Source organism: Rhinolophus sinicus, linkage group LG01 (genome assembly GCF_036562045.2).
Source record: "Rhinolophus sinicus isolate RSC01 linkage group LG01, ASM3656204v1, whole genome shotgun sequence".
Taxonomy (NCBI): domain Eukaryota; kingdom Metazoa; phylum Chordata; class Mammalia; order Chiroptera; family Rhinolophidae; genus Rhinolophus; species Rhinolophus sinicus.
Genome location: NC_133751.1, coordinates 124,148,639 through 124,165,732, shown reverse-complemented (window position 1 = coordinate 124,165,732; position 17,094 = coordinate 124,148,639). Strand labels below are relative to the sequence as shown.

The 17,094-nt window shown below is 36.6% G+C and overlaps 1 protein-coding gene across 1 annotated transcript in view; it reads left to right on the top strand.

Annotated features, from left to right (window-relative positions):
• The first annotated feature begins 255 nt into the window (after nt 1-255).
• ACTR3 (actin related protein 3) overlaps nt 256-17,094 on the top strand; it is a 54,400-nt gene continuing 37,561 nt past the window's right edge. The window contains exon 1 of the mRNA XM_019731127.2: nt 256-676. Coding sequence (XP_019586686.1) covers nt 633-676 — 44 coding nt within the window. The 5' untranslated portion in view covers nt 256-632. The remainder of the gene's footprint in view (nt 677-17,094) is intronic.

Below are 17,094 nucleotides of genomic sequence, written 5' to 3'. Positions count from 1 at the left end.
TAGGCCGTTTTCCCCGGAGCACGGAAGATATTCGTGGCTGCGGGATGCGGGTCCATCCTCCCGCAACCTAGCATAGAAGTAATTGAAACTAAAAGCCCCTTTCAGCTTCCGAAGAATTGGAGACTGGGGCTGACTTCTCCGCCCCTACACTCTGGGAAAACCCGAAGTGGATTGCATTAACGTAGGGATGGGAGCCGCCGCCAGTGACCACACCTCATTGCGCATGCGCTCTCACCCCTCCCGCTCGGAGCCGGAAGGGGGAGCGCTCGCTGCCTGGGCCTGGGCTGGCCAGGGCGTCGGCACCGGCGGCCATCTTGACTTCCCGGGGAAAGGCGGCGTGAGGGGGAAGAAGTTGTATGGTGGGGGCAGGAGTGAGGAGGAGGGGAGACAGAGGGGGAGGAGGCCGCGGCGGGGCAGGGCGGGGACTGCCTGCCCGCCTGGGTTGCGGAAGTGGTAGCGGCTGACCGAGCCTGCTGCTTTCTCGCTACTGCTTCGGCTTCCCGGCTACCCCCCGGACGGAGAGAGCGGCCCGGCTGTGGATGGTGAGATAGCTCCTATCTCCTGCCGCCAATCCCTGGCCACAACCGGTACGGAGCAGACGGCGGCAGCGGCAGCAGCAGGAGAGGAGGAAGATGGCGGGACGGCTGCCGGCCTGTGTGGTGGACTGTGGCACCGGGTAAGGGGACTGACGGGCGGGGGTGGGGAAACTGAGGCTGAGGTAGGAAAATGGCGGGGGAGGGAGGAGATCGGGAGATGAATGGTGCGGCAAGGTGCCGTCGCCGGTGGTGTCAGTCCTAGCCCCGCTGTGTTGCGAGGGGTGGGGCCCGGAGAGGCAGGGCCTCCCTTGTCCCCTGGTTTCACCTCTGGGACCCGGGCGCGGGGCCGAGAAACCCCCGGGAGTGGATTTCTCCGCGCGGCTCCTCCCGGCCCTTCCCCCACCGCGGTGGGCAGCGCCGCCCAAGGAGATGCGGGGACGGTCACTTCCCCGGGGCGCGCGGACGCCGTGGGGGTGGTCGCCGAGCCCGGGCACCCGGCTCTCCTTTGCTTCCGCACCCTTCCTGCCGGTGGGTTTGGGCATCGAGCGCGGGGACTCGCCTGGCAGAGGAGCGAGAAAAGAGAAGCGCTCCGTGTAGGTTTTGCAAGATCGCTGTGACAACACTGCCTAGGGTGTGGGTGGGGGAAATGGGATGAATCGGACTCTGAAAATGGGAACCTAAATCGGGGCTTTCATTTGACCACCCACCTCCTCCTCCTTCTCAACGCCCGGTCGTTTCCATCTCCCGCTGCATTTTAACCGGTGAACCAAGTCACATTTTAATTTGAGAGAGAAAGAGGTAATGTGTTACTTCTCTTGCTTCAAAAAAGTCCCCCAGTGAGCAAGCGCGCTGCAACTTCCTTAGTTTTGTCAAAGCTGCTTCCTGCTTTCAGTCTTTTATACCCTTATAAGGTAGTTTTTCGTTTCCAACCTGAATACATCTTATTAGAACTTTGAAAATTAAACCGATTTTAAGTAGACTGAGTTACTGGTGCTAGGTATCAGTTTATGTGAACCTGAAAAATTTATTTGTGTTCTACGGGAGGGAGGAAGGGAAGCTCCCGGGAAAATAAGTTCATTCTGTGACGGTATCATAAAGCGAGAAGGAAGGTGTAGAGTTATAAAGGGTTGTGCTTGCTTTTCAAAGAATTATTACAGATCTGTACTGTAGTTTACTAAAATATAGGGTGGCGTTAACGTGGTCGTTCTTTCTGTATTAATGGGCATTGTAGAGAGTTATGCTATACTTTGTAATTACATAGAAAATGCTGTCTATTTTCTAGAATGACTGCTTTATTTTACAATATTGGAAATGTTTTCTGTTTGTGCGTGTGTGCTATGTTGATTTATTATTACATCTCTTAATTCCCAAAATACTCCAATTTTGGGAGGGGGGTGTGTGAGAGGTGGATTGCCAGCCTTCTCTCCCCCCTCCCTATTTATTATTCAGCAAGCTACTCTTCCTTAAAGGATGGTATGCTCCTCCTCCTCTTTGCTCTCTGTAAAATTTCATGCTAGTGTGGCAGTTTCCAAAATCCCAACCATGCATAGGGAAATAACCTATTTATTAATATTTTCCCTTGGGAAACATTAGCCTAGTTTAGCCTTGGGAACGTCTATGTATTTTTTTGATGGACAGCTTATTGATTTTTTTCTTAATCCAGTCTCACTTCCCTAAACCGATATTTTTTTTTGCTTTTTATTTTAATTGGTGAATAGTTTTATGTTTAGGTTCACTTTTAAAATTAGATTTGGCCTTACTGAGGAAGAATTTTCAAGTGTATTTTGTTAAAATGAGAAATACTGCTACATAATTAATATTTATGCTTTAGAAGTGCCTGGATTGTCAATAAAATTATTGTAGATAATTGTCACCGTAATAGCATGATAATATCTTAAGTAGGATGTTACTTTTTCTTCATTTTCCCCCGTTTGGAAATACAGTTTTGGTTATTTTTGAATTAGTATAACTAGGTATTTCATTGAAGTTAACTGTCCTTAATTGACCTCCTGATAGGACAACCTTGAGAGGGGTTCAGTACTTAGGATATATTTTTTTTAATATTTCAGTTACTATTACGTTAATACATTTTACATTATTGCATTAGTTTTATCTGAGAAGGAGGACACTCATGATTTGAATGGAACTAGTTAGGATTCCCGATTTCCTATCACTTTCTTTTACCGTCTGTCACAATCTGAAATTCTAAGAGAGCCATTTATTTTGGTCTGCAAGGCATTTTGGTCTTTCTGTTGCATTTCTTGAAATGTTACTCCTTTAGTTTTATTAAAGCACATAGAGGATAGCTCATAGAGATTGGTTCTGGGGTAAGCATCTCTAAGTAACGCCTTAATAGGAAGTTTTATGTTCTAGAATACTGTGGTCCCCAGATGCAAATCGTGCACCTATAATTTGTGTGTTCCTTTGTGCTTTAGAGAATGCATTCATGCATGTCTTAAGTCTCTAATTGCAGTTTTCCACTTAATGTCAGTGAAAAATTATAACCTTAATCAGGTTGCTCTTTCCATTTCATTATATAAGTTAGGCAAAGGTGACAAAAAAAGTGGCCATTTATGGAACTTGGTGGTCTTAGGTAAGAAAAGCTGTAAGAGTTAGGAAACTAGAAGCTTAATCCCAGGACTTAAAGATCCCCCAGCAAAAATCCTTTATCTCAATATAAGATGAAGAATCACCTAAGCCAAGATCACAAAATAGCTCCTTTTGAAAAGAATTTAGAAAGAAACAGTTCTTTCATATGATACCCTATCTACATGCTTTTTTGGTCTGTATTAAAATAGTACTGTAGAATACAATTTTGCCACAGAGATTCTCATTGATAGAGTTGGTTGCTTAAGAACTAAATTACAGAACTCAGCCTGCTACTAGTGGTGAGAGGAAAACATTGTTTAAAAAAGCATTTATAAACACATTATAACACTTGCAAAGTTATGATTATCTTAAGTTATTTTTTGCGTGTTTTCACTCAAATTTCTTCAACATTCAAGCCAAGTAAAGGAATTCCTTATGTACTTTTTATAGTGTAGCTTGGTTACAGAACTTTGCATTGTAAACTTCCTTTTTCCCCCTTTATGGTTTTCTTTTTTTCCTGATAAATACTGCATTGGTAAATTCTTTTCATTGATTATGATAACAGAGGTTAATCTAGCCTTATTGTAGAACTCTTGGATATATTCAGATCTAGAATGGATCAAGGAATTTCCCTAATGAACTTAAACATCTTAGCAATCTTAAAATTAAAATGTAAGCATAAATATTTTGTTGAGAGTAGTGGATGAGGAGCTTATTTTATTCATCCTGTGGCCACATTCTAGCAATAAGTATAGATAAGCTGATCTTGTTTGAGAGAGCAGAGGGGGAAGGGCTGAGTGCATGGGGGGAAAGTTTATGTTTTGTACATGGTATTTAATAGTGCTATTTCTCCAGCCATCTCCAAGGCTAGAAACAGTCACAATACCTTGTTACAAAAACAAAACAAAACAAAAACATTAAAATTCTCATTCCTTCACAGATCATGTTTTGTGTGCTGTTGAAAGTAAGTGTAACAGACATGATCCTGTTGAAAAGTTAATTTGGTTTAGACTTTCCTATATGTCTTTCTCTTTTCCTTTCCTGTCTGAACAATTTTGTGTTGAAACATTGATTTTTGAATTGTATATATGGTGTATGTAGTGAACTTCCCAGCCTTATTGTAAAACACAGTTAAGAAATTTTATTTTTAAGCATGAAAGGGAAAGATCCACAGTGGAGGACCTGCTGGCCAGGCTTTTTATTTGCCTTAATCTTTTGACAGCTATTTTTACCTCAATTTACAAGTGAGGAACAGGATTAGTGAATGTAAGTTACTTTTTTAATGTCATGTAGTTAGCAGTTAGTGAGAGTTGCTATTTGGACTTAAGCTTTTCTCTATTGAAGCCCTGTGTTTTTTCTGTTACACCATGGGGACTCCTGAGCCCCTTTTCAGAACTAAGCACTTTGTTTTATTTTTATTAGTAATGTTAACTATTCTTGTTTAAAATAACCTTGTTAAAAAATCCCAGCCTTATGCATTTGATTTAATTAATTAGAGGAACCTTTCTGTGCAGCTCTTTCTGACTTAGATTTTTTTCTGGGTGTGTGAATTCCTAGACTAATTTCTTTGTAACTTTGATTAAATTTAATCTGCAAAAAAACATATTCATAAAAACCAGAGAGAAAAATAGATAAAAAGGTTTTTATCAGGAAATACTAGGAATTAACATTTATAAAGATTTATGTGTCAGGCCCTGTGCTAAATGCTTTATCTCATCTCATTTACTTTTCACATCAACCCGAGAAGTATTACTCCATTTTATAGACAGGAAAATTTAGGTTTAGAGAAGTTAAACTACTCTGCTGAGGTATTGTAGCAAATAAGTGTGATAGAGTCACCACACCTATAGTCTCCTTACATAGAGGATGAGCCTTTGACAATTTTGAATCATTTAGGTATTCTTGAGAGAATTCATATATGATGTTATAAAGGCAGAAATGTTAGTAATTTAAGGAGTATTTGCACAGGTGGAAAAAATGCTATTGTCAAATTAAAACTTACTATATACTTAGCAGCAGGCCAGGCATTCTTGGAATTATAATGAAAATGTATTATACAATCTGCTGTCAAGAATCTTAAGACAAGAGCTAAAAATCATCTTAAAAAATCAGATGGTGGAAGACTGCATTAATCAAATGTTAAGTTAAGTACTTTTCCGATAGTAATAGCTATTCTATAGGTTGTAAGGAAAGAAAGGGATTATTGTTTTTGTGGTCATGAATGGTCAAGGAAGATTTAGTGGAGGTAGGGTATGAGCTCTCTTTTTAAGTATCTGGAAGGATGCAGGGGAAGGAAAAGCAGATACGTGTAGCAGAGAGGAGAGAGTAGCTGCTTCATGTCTTTAGATCTCAGCATATGTTGTACCCCTCCCCTACCTTATGAATTGAGGAGTACATAATAACAACGCAGACTAGATTATGTAATGTGAAAAGGTACTAACATTTATTGGGCACTTACTCTGTGTATCTGGTTTTCATTATGTCAGCAAAACTTTGATTCAAAATAATTTTACTTGCTAGAGAATAAAAATCTAGTAGAGGAGTGAAATGTTGAAAATAGGTCTTTTAGAATATTTGCAAGGTGGAATGCAGTAGGATGAGATGTAAAAGAGGTATTTGGGATGTAGTTATGGGACTTAGCTCAGAGTAGGAACTCAGATCTTTGTTGAATGAATGATTGAATGAGTGAATGAATGAACAAGAATTAGGGGGATGGTTTAAAAAAATTGCATCAGACACACCTGTACCCAGTGACTCAGGATCTCAAAGGTGGGGTCTAGGCATATTTATTTAAATGAGCTTCCTAGATGATTTTTAAGCAGCCGTCTCGGCATCAGCTTCTGGAGCAAAAGAGAGAAATTTGGGAAAGGTTGGTTTTGTTTGTACCTTCTTTCTGGCAATTGTATTGTTTTGTATTGTGTATTTATGGTTAGCAAAGGCTTTGAAGTCATAGCTGTTTTTGAGTTCATGTTCTACAATTTACTAGCTGTATTTCCGGAAGCTGTACACTTCAAACTCTGCAGGTCTTATTTTTTCCATCTATTATTTGGAGATCATAGTATCTAATGGTTTATTTTATTTTATTTTTGAGGTAATAAATGAAAGTGGTTCAGCAAAGTGCTCAATACATTGTAATTATTACAATTATCAGTTAGAGCCCTTTTTTATTGAATTGAAGATTTCAAGAAAAGGAACACAGTATCGTGCTTATTTTCTTATCACCTGTAGTACTTTGCCTACTACAATTGTTTGCACAGTCAAAATGTTTTTGCTTATTTGAGAGATGGAGGTATAGCTAGGACTTGGCAGTTGATTATAGTAGATTGTAAACAGGCATCAATGAAGATTTGAAGATTGTGAGTTTGAGTGGGATAATAAGGGAGTTAGTTTTAAGAAGCCAAGTAAAACTGGAATTTGTTATTGAATTTGGAATGATCCATAATTGGAAGTGCTCTAGAGGAAATTAATACAGGAACTTCAGGAATGAAGGGGGAGATTTCACAATCATCATTATAATTTATACATTGAAGCTAATTAAATGACAATTTAAAGAGAAAACAAAAGATTGAATATTAATGTTCCTTGTTTAAAAAATCTTGGATATGTGACCCAGCTTCTTGAGCATCACAGTGAGGAGAATGAGTGAGCACAGTGGCTCGAAGTGATGAGTGATCAGTTATGATGACAGCCAGTCTCCTAGCTCATCCCACTTTTTTTCCTTAGGAGGAGAGTGCTCAAAATAGGTCTAAATTTCCCTCCACAGTGTTCCTTCATGTCCAGCGTGCTTCCTCTCCTCCATCATGTGGAAACATTAATGCTTGGACTTGACAAAAGTGTGGAATAGTTAAAATGTAGCTCCAAGCAGCATGTTTTCTGAGACAAAATTCCTCTATTAAAAGGCATTTGAATGCTCACCTGTAATTCTATTGGAACTTGTAGCCTCTTTTATGACACTACTGATCTGTAATAGCCACTGGCATAAAGAGGCAAGAGCAGAGCGGTTAAGTAATAATAACACTACATTAACATGCTTTATAGCTTACCAAGCACTTATAAATACATGCATTATTAAGTAACAGTGCAAAATAAGTTGATGTTAGTGGATTAATGTTTTAAGTTTGGTTCTTCAGAATAGGATAGTGATTAATATTACTTTGTGTGCTATTTGTTTTACATCTTTATGTGGGCCTTTATATCATAAAATATATGAAAGGTATGTACAGAGTTAATACCAGAGCAGAAAGATAAATATAATATCCTATTTTGGAATTTTAATAATTTCAAATATTTCTGCAAAACTGTTTCAAACTGTTGTCTTCTTTAATCCTCATGACAGCGTTATGAATTCAGTTTTATTCCTTATGCATTAGGAATAAAGTCTATGACCACAAGATAGTAATTGCTGGAAAAACATTTCACTCATGACTTTTTGATTTTTAAGGTCCATATTCCTCCTCTCCACTAGTGAAAAGGAGTTAGATTGTACTTTTTAGGCCTAAAAGGACTGGAAGGTTGTTTCATTCAACAGTTTTAGAAAAGAACAATGATTAATATAAAAGATACCCTTATTTATCAGAATTATTGCCTGCTAACGTTTTGTCATATTGATTTCATCTTTTTGTTTTTTAAGAGTGAAAGATCATTATCAGTGACTATCCCCAAGTAGACTTTTCCCCTCCCCAGAGGCAGGACCATGATAGATTAACCATTTCTTGTATAAAGCTCTTTTTTTTTTTTTTTGCAATTCATTTCTACTAGTCCGGGCCTTCCCTAACTTTATTACATTTCCACTACTATTCTTCTAGTCACCAAGTCGTTGATAACTACAAAAGTGCTTTTGAATGCTCTCCTTTACTATTGCCCCTTCTTTAAGCAATTTTCAAGTCCTTTTTCTTCCTTGCTAGCCAGAATCACCATTGTAGATTTTTTTTCATTGCTGATATAACCCAGGGAGATTTTCTGTATATTTAACTTGCTTATCTGGACCACAAAGGAAAATTTTGGTTTAGTTTTTTAAAATATGATGTTGACCTTCTGAGTTTATAAACTTAGTATAATTTTGCGTTTTTCATTTTATGATCTCTTAAAAAAACCATTTAGAAAATGACACGTTCTTTTTTAAGTATAGGAAAGTGTAAAGAAGTAAAGTGCATTCATAATTTGACTGCCCAGATAGCCCAGTGACATGTTTTAAGATAAAGTAATGTATATGCATATCTTTGCATGAATTATCTCCGGGATCAAACCATAGCATGAGCATGAGGAGTAGTAAGTAGTCTTCAAACCATTGAAATTCATTGAGGTGTTCTAAAAAGCGAGGGCTGGATTTTTCTACTGTTAACCAAGCTTAGATTCCTGGGCTAAGCCCTACTGGAATATGGTGTATTACCCTTTTTGCATATTATTGTATTTGTTTTGTTAAGGATGTTTGCATCGCAATTGACACTTGAACAACATGGATTTGAATTGTGTGGTTCCACTTACATGTGGATTTTTTCAATATTGTAGATATATTTTCCTTATGAGTTTCTTAATAACATTTTTTTTTCTCTAGCTAACTTCATTGTAAGAATACAGTATATAATGCATATGCAAAATATGTGTTAATAGACTGTTCATGTTATCGACAAGGCTCCTGATCAGCAGTAGGCCTTAGTAGTTAAGTTTATTAGTAGTTAAGTTTGAGGAGTCAAAAGCTATATGCAGAGGCGGCCAGATGGCTCAGTTGGTTAGAGCACGTGCTCTTAACAAGGTTGCCAGTTCAATTCCTGCATGGGATGGTGGGCTGTGCCCCCTGCAGCTAAGATTGAATATGGCCACTGGACTTAGAGCCGAGCTGCGCCCTCCACAAGTAGATTGAAAGACAATGACTTGACTTGGAGCTGATGGGCCCTGGAAAAAAACACTGTTCCCCAATATTCCCCAATAAAAAAAATTAAATAAAAAGTTATATGCAGGTTTTCAACTGTGTAGGGAGGTTGGTGCCTCTAATCCTCACCTTGTTTAAGGGTTAGCTGTATATTCATTACGGATATTGGTCTGTCCCTTTCTTTATCTGGAATGTTTTTATCTGATTTTTGATATTACAATTATAATGTCCTCACGAAAGGATTTGGGATGGGTTTCCTCTTCTGTTTTCTTAAAGTGCTTTTGTAAAATTAGTGTTTTTTCTTCCTTAAATATGTGTTAGAATTTATCAATGAAACCATTTGGGCCTGGAGTTTGGTTTTGGGAAAGGTTGCTGATAATTAATAGCTATGGGGTTATTAAAATAGATTTTATGTTTCATCTTGTGTTGAATTGGTAAATTGTATATTTGAAGGAATTTCTCCATTACATCTGAGTTGTTTAATGTGATGGTTTGGTTGTTTTGTAATATTTTCTTTTTATCCTTTTGATGTCTGTATGGTTTATGTTATTAGTCAGTTTTTCATTCTTTATGTTGGCTACTTCTGTACTATTTTTTTGTGATCAGCCTAACTGATCTTCTCAAAGAACGAACTTTTAGCTTGTTAATTTTCTCTGTTTGTTTTCTATTTTCGATTTCCGCCCTCGTGTATACTATTGACTTTCTTCGATTTACTTTGGGTTTATTTTGCTTTCCTCTTTCTAGCTTTTAAGGTGGAATTGGAATCTTAGGTATGATTTTAGACCTTTCTGTTTTTTCTAACATAGGCGCTCAAAATTGTAAATGTCCCTCTAAGCAGTGCTTTAGCCCTTGAAATATTTTCTAATTTCCCTTTTGATTTCTTTGATTTATTGATTCTGGCTAAGAGTGTATTTAATTTGCAAATTTTGGGGTTTTCCTAGATAATCTTATTGCTACTGATTTCCAATTTAATTCCTTTTAGTCAGAGGACATTATTAGTATTTATCATTGCAATCTTTTATATTTATTGAGATTTGTTTTATGGCTTAGCATGTGATCTAGGTCCTGGATTGGCACACTTTTTCTGTAAAGGGCCAGATAAGAAATATGTTAGACTTTGTGGGACACATACAGTCTCTGTCTCCATTGCTGCTGCTTTCCCTCCCTCCTTACCCCCCTTCCCTACCTCACCATTATTCCTCCCTTCCCCTTCAAAACTGTAAAAACTGTTTTAAACTCACCAGTGACACCAAAACAGAGCACAAGTTAGATTTGGCCTTTGGGCCACAATTTGCTAATCCATTGTCCAAATGAATGTACCATGTGTACATACTTAGCAAGAATTCGTATTCTGTAGTTCTTGAGTGTATATTCTATAAATATCAGTTAGGTCAAAATGGTTATTAGTGTTGGTCCTCTATGCCTTTACTGATTTTTTTTGGGGGGGTGGGGTGGGAGAGGGACTCATTGATTGCTGAGAGGCTAGGTGACAGTTTTCTCCTGTAAGGGTAGAATTATGTCAGCTTTTAATTCTGACACATTTCAGGCATGTTGAAACTGATAATAGACATATACTGTTGTGTCTTCTTGACGAATTTATCCTTTTATTACAAAATTTTTCCTCATCTCTGGTGTTACTCTTTTTCTTAAGAGTAGTTTTATAGTGTATCAATATAGACACTCCAGCCTTCTTATGCTTACTATTTGCTTCCCATCCATCTTTTTTCATTCTCCATCTTTTATATTTAAAGGGCACAGCATGCAGACAGCATGTAATTGGGGCTTGCCTTTTTAAAAAAAAAAATTCTATAACTCCCTTTTAACTGAAGAGTTTAGTGCATTAAATTCAATGTAATAATGGACATGGTTGGATTGTATACCATTTTATTATGTTTTTAATTTGTCCTCCTTTTCCTCTTTCTTTTGGAGTATTTGAACATTTTTTAGAATTCCACTTAACTTTTGGCTTTTTTCCATTATATTTTTATTTTATTTTATTTATTTACTTTTAAAGATTTTATTGGGGAAAGGGAACAGGACTTTATTGGGGAACAGTGTGTACTTCCAGGCCTTTTTTCCAAGTCAAGTTGTTGTCCTTTCAATCTTAGTTGTGGAAGGCGCAACTCAGCTCCAGGTCCAGTTGCCGTTTTCTAGTTGCCGTTTTCTAGTTCCAGGGGGCGGAGTCCACCACCCCTTGCGGGACTCCAGGAATTGAACCGGCAACCTTGTGGTTGAGAGCCCACTGGCCCATGTGGGAATCAAACCGGCAGCCTTCGGAGTTAGGAGCATGGAGCTCTAACCGCCTGAGCCACTGGGCTGGCCCCAACCTTTTGGCTTTTTAACTGTATTTCTTTGCAATTTGTTTTTAGCTATTGCTGTAGATTATAAACACACATCTTCAAGAAAAGTTACTACCATTTACTTAGAGTTAATACTTTAAAACTTCATGCAAAGAGTAGAAATCTTGCATCTCTGTAGGTCTGTTAACTCTCTACCATTCCCCTACCCCATGTTCTTTTATGCTACAGTTATAGATATTACACTTACATATACTATAACCCCACAAGGTAATATTTTTGCTTTAAATAGTTATAAGCATGTTAAAAAATTGAAGAGGGTGCGAAATCGTCTTTTATATTTACCTAGCTGTTTTATCATTTCTGATGTTACTCGTAACATCTCAGTTTTTCTCTGGTGTCAACTTCCCCTTACTCTGAAGAACTTTCTTTAGCTCAGGTTTGATGGCAATGTGTTTTCTTTTAACTGAAAAATGTCTTTATTGCACTTTCAGTGTTGAAGAATATTTTTGCTCCTGTAGATTTCTGAGTTGACTGTTTCCCCACTCATGTCAGGCTTTAAAAATGTTATTCCACTGTCTTCTGGCCTCCATAGTTTCTCATAAGAAGGTGGTAGTAGTTTGCTTTTTTGTTTCCTGTTAATGGGCCATTTTTCCTGGCTTCGTTTAAGATTTGGTCTCTCTTTGATTTTCAGAAGTTTGGTTATGATGTGGCCTAGGAGGTATGGTTTTCTTTATATTTATTCTGCTTGGGTTTCATTGAGCCTCTTAAATTCATAAATTTATGTCTTTTACTAAATTGGGAAAGTTTTCAGTCATTATTCATTTAAAAAAGGTTTTTCCTACCCTCTCTCTCTTCTTGAGGACTTCAGTATGTCAACTGTTTCCTATTGTCCCTCGAGTCTCTGAGGCTCTCTTCTTTTCTCTGTCTTTTTTAGGCTTTTTGTTTTTCCTTTTCTCTTTTTAGGTTGGATAATTTCTACTTAGCTGCCTTCAAGTTCACTGATTACATCCTGTCACCTCTATTCTGCTGTTTAGTTCATCCAATGAATGTTTTTAAATCTGATACTGCATTTTTCAGTTCTAGAATTTCCATTTGTTCTTTTTATAGTTTTAGAGTCTCTGGTGATATTTACTATATTATTAGTCATAACAAGTGTGTTTTTCTTTACTTCATTGTGATAGTCATAGCTGCTTTCAAGTCTTTAGTAATTCTAATATTTGGGTCATTTTGTCTAATGTTAAATGTCTTTCCCTTGGAGAATGGGTTACATTTTCCTGAATCTTTATATGTAGAGTAATTTTGGTTTGTATGTATATACTGTTCTTGTTTATCTCTTCTCTTGTTGATGAACATATGTTTTGCTTCTAATTTTGGGCCACTGTGAATAATCCTGTTGTGAACAAATGTGTACACATATTTGTGTGGACATGTTTTTATTTTTCTTGTTATATACATAGAAGTACAATTGGTGGGTCATATGGTAAGTGAATGTCTCAGTAGTTTCTAAAGTGGCTGTATCATTTTGCATTCCAACTCCATTGTATGATACTATACTTTTAATATGCTTTTTCCCCCCTATGGAGTTGAACATCTTTTCATTCATAGCCATTTCAAATTCTTTGACTGGGTACTCCTTATTTCCGTCCCTGGTTGTAATCACCTTTTAGGTATCCTTTAGTATGTAAAGGAAATTAATCCTTGTTCTGAGTACAGACAATTTTTTTCTTTTGGTCACTTTTGGCTACTTTTGGTATGCTTTTGTGAAGAAGTTTTAAATTTTCCAATAGTTGAAATAGCAATTTTTTTTTTAGTGTCTGGATTTTAAATTATAGTTAGAAAGCCCTATTCCAGGACTATAAAGAAATTATCCTACATTATTTTTTAAACTTACAGTTTGATTTTTCCCCCCTTTTAATCTTTGGTGCATTTAGATTTATATTACTTTAATATTCATAGTTCTACCTAATTTAATTTTTCTTCTGGATAGCTACCAAGTTTGAATAGCTTCTTTTTATCGCGGTAAAATATATACAACATAAAATTGACCATTTTGACCATTTTTAAGTGTACAGTTTAGTGGCATTAACTATGTTCACATTGTTATGCAACTGTTAACCACCATTCATTTCATAACATTTTTATCTTCCCAAACTGAAACTCTGTACCCAAAAAACACTTACAGCCCCCCACCCCCATCCTACTTTCTGTCTTTGAATTTGACTTTTCTAGGTACCGCACATAAGTGGACCATATAATATTTGACCTTTTATGATTGACTTATTTCACTTAGCATAATGTCCTCAAGGTTAATCAATATTGTATCATGTGCCAGAATTTTCTTTTTAGGCTAATGTTGCAATGTATGTATATACCACAGTTTGTTTATCCATTCCTCTGCCAATGGACTCTTGGGTTGCTTCCACCTTTTGGCTGTTATGCAAAATGTTGCTGTGAACATTGTTGTACAAATACCCGTTCAAGTACTTGCTTTCAGTTCTTTTGGGTACATCCACAGAAATGGCATTGCTGGATCATGTACTATTTTATGTTTACCTTTTTGAAGAATTGCCATATTATTTTCTGCAGCAGCTCACTGCTTTACATTCCCACCAGCCATGTGAAGGGTTCCAATTTCTTCATATCCTCACCAACATTTGTTATTTTATTTTTGGGGACTGGTAATAGCCATCCTAATAGGTGTGAAGTGGTATCCCATGTTGTTTTTGATTTGCATTTCCTTAATTATTAATGGTATTGAACATCTTTTCATGTGTTTATTAATTAGTCTTTTCTTTATCTTCTTTGGAGAAATCAATCCCTTATCAGATACATGATTTGCAAGCATTTTCTTCCACTCCATGAGTTGCCTTTGCACTCTGTTGATAGTGTCCTTTGGTGTACAGTTATTAATTTTCATGGGTCCAATTTATCGATTTTGTTGTTGCCTATTCTCTTAGTGTCGTATCCTAGAAATCACTGCAAAGTCCAGTGTCATGAAGCTTTCCTCCTTTTTCTGCTAACAGTTTTATAGTTTTAGCTCTTACATGTAGGTCTTTGATCCATTTTGACTTAAATTTTGTATGTTATAAGATAAAGGTCCAATTTCATTCACTTGTTTGTGGATATCCAGTTTTCCCAGCACCATTTGTTGAAAAGACTGTCCTTTCTCCACTGGAATGGTGATGGTACCATGTCAAAATCATTTGACCGTCTATGGGAGGGTTTATTTCTGGGCTCTATTTTAGTCCATTATTTTATATGAGGTGTGATCAACAAATACGGTGAATTTAAATTGAAAAAATTTAATACAGTAAAATCTCATTGCGATGTGTGACATAGAGCCTTTCCGTTGTGATCACAAAATACGGTGAATGCTGCTGCTGAATGCCATCCAACGGAAAGGCAGGGATCTTTAATACAGGAAGCAGCACATGGAACCTTAGTAACTGTGTATGACAAGTTTCAGCTTGTTCGATTTAGTGTGGTGTGAGCCACGTTTGAGAGAAGGTGTGTTTTAAAGTGTGCCATAAATCATCCTCCATCGTGATGACAATGCTCCGTGTCATACATCGCTTCTGGTATATGGCAATTTCTGTCAAATAAAAACATTACTGTATGTCCTCATCCTCCTTATTCACTGGATCTGGCACCGTGAGACTTCTGGCTCTTCCCCAAAGTCAAAATGATTCAGGACATCGAGGCAGCCATGACAGTGCAACTAAAGACACTTACAAAAGAGGACTTCCAGAACTGCTTCAGAAACTGGCAAGAACAATGGGATAAGTGTGTTCGAAGCGAGGGGGAGTATTTTGAGGGGGGATTAATGGCAGTGCGTCTTTTACTGTAATATTTTTTTATTTAAACATTCGCTATATTGTTTGATCACACCTCATATTTCTGTCTGTATGTCAGTGCCATGCTGTTTTGGTTACTGTAGCTTTGTAGTAAGTTTTGAAATCAAGACATGAGACATCCAACTTTGTTCTTATTTTTCAAGATTGTTTTGGCATGATCCCTTGAGATTCCATACACATTTTAGGATAGATATTTCTCTTTCTGCAAAAAGGATTGTTGGGTTTTTGATCGGGACTGCTTAGATCTGTAGATGAATTTGAGTAAATAGCTTGCAAATGTGAAAATTTGTCACAAGTCTAAATACACTAAATGACATTATTGATATGGTAAATTTAAGAAAAACCCAAGCTATTTAATTTCATGTTTAAAAAACTTAATGGGAGGCTATGTTATCCAAGTGTCTGCTAGCTTTCTGAAGGAAGAGTTTTTGCTGAAGGCATCTTGGAAAGATTTTGATGTGTGTGTGGATACTTTTCTGCAGATGTGTTGTATAATCTGGTTATGTATTGTCTTCTGAGCTTGCTTAATTATATAAATGACTTTTTTGAACACCCAAAAGAACTTAATAGAAAATTACAAGGGCTATGAAAAAATAAAGTATACTGAGAGAATTTATGAATTCAAACAAAGTTCACTTTGAAAAAGTAAGGTTAAAATGGTTCACTGTGATGTTTGGTCAGTATTAGTTTTAATTCTAAACAACGTTATAACTAGGAGAGGAACACGTATGTATGCTTAGATAAATTCTTAATATGAGAATGTTTGATTGATTTGAAATCTATTTGCATTATTACAAAAAATTTGAACTTTGCATGTGTCAGTGAAAACCAGGAGCTTTTAATTTAAATAAAGTGATCACATCCTTGTGATCTAAATTGTAGTTTAAAGAGTTCAAGTTACCACATGCCAATTAATTGTGAGAAAGGAATTTCTTTTAGTCAGAAAAAGTTAGAGAACCTTGTTTACCATCTACTTGTACAGTTTCTTCTCCATAGTGGCTATCAAGAATTTTCGGAGTTTACTGTAAAAATGTCTTAATCAAATTAGGCATTTCAAGTATAAAAACTGATAGAATTCAGTTAGGTTAATGGAAGCTTACATATGAAAAGCTTTTATTTGAAAGTTTTCAGTAAATTTAGTGTATTGTTTGCATCTTTCCTAATAATACAAAGAAAATTTAAATAAAGTTTTTAAGCAAACCTCTTACAGATATATCCAAATCCCCTCCAGTTTCTTCAAATATTACCATATTTTGTATGCATTCATATGTAAAGGGTTGGAAATATACTTTTCCAGCTCATCCTTTTAGACACATCTTTCAGACTCAGTTCCTGTAAATCTTCCTAGGCTCTTTTCCTCTTCTCTCTCCTCCTTCCCCTACTTAAATGTGTCTGTTTTCTGCTCATATTTGAGCATTAAAATGTTTTTATCTGAGCACCAAAATGTCTTTTTTTAAGTCTGAGAGTTCTGTAGTCATATTCTGATTGTTTTTACTCTTGTGACATTTTCTAGATACTTTCTGAACTTTGATTCTTCTGAATTTTTGAGTCTTTTCAAAACAATATTTCAAGTTTGCTAATTGTGTAAGAGAATGGTTTTAAGGAGTCAAATTCTTATTTTCTCATCTAGCACTTAGCTCTGTCTCCACTAGAGAAAAATGTGACTTTTTAAGGGTTCAGCTTAACTCAGCAAGTCTTCTAGATTTTCGTATATGATTTTCTCTATTTTTTTAGATTGTATTCTATACGGCATTTTTCTTTGAACGAAGAACCAAATTAATTTTTAGAGGCTAAGCAACTTTTAAAGTTAAGTGAACTAGGACATTTCCCATCATATTTCTTAGAAATTGGTGAAAATATTGTCCTTTGTGATAGTCATTAAATATTATAATTTAGTCATCTGTATCTAGTGTATCTAAAATTGACGTGATTTTGTTCTTTTGCAA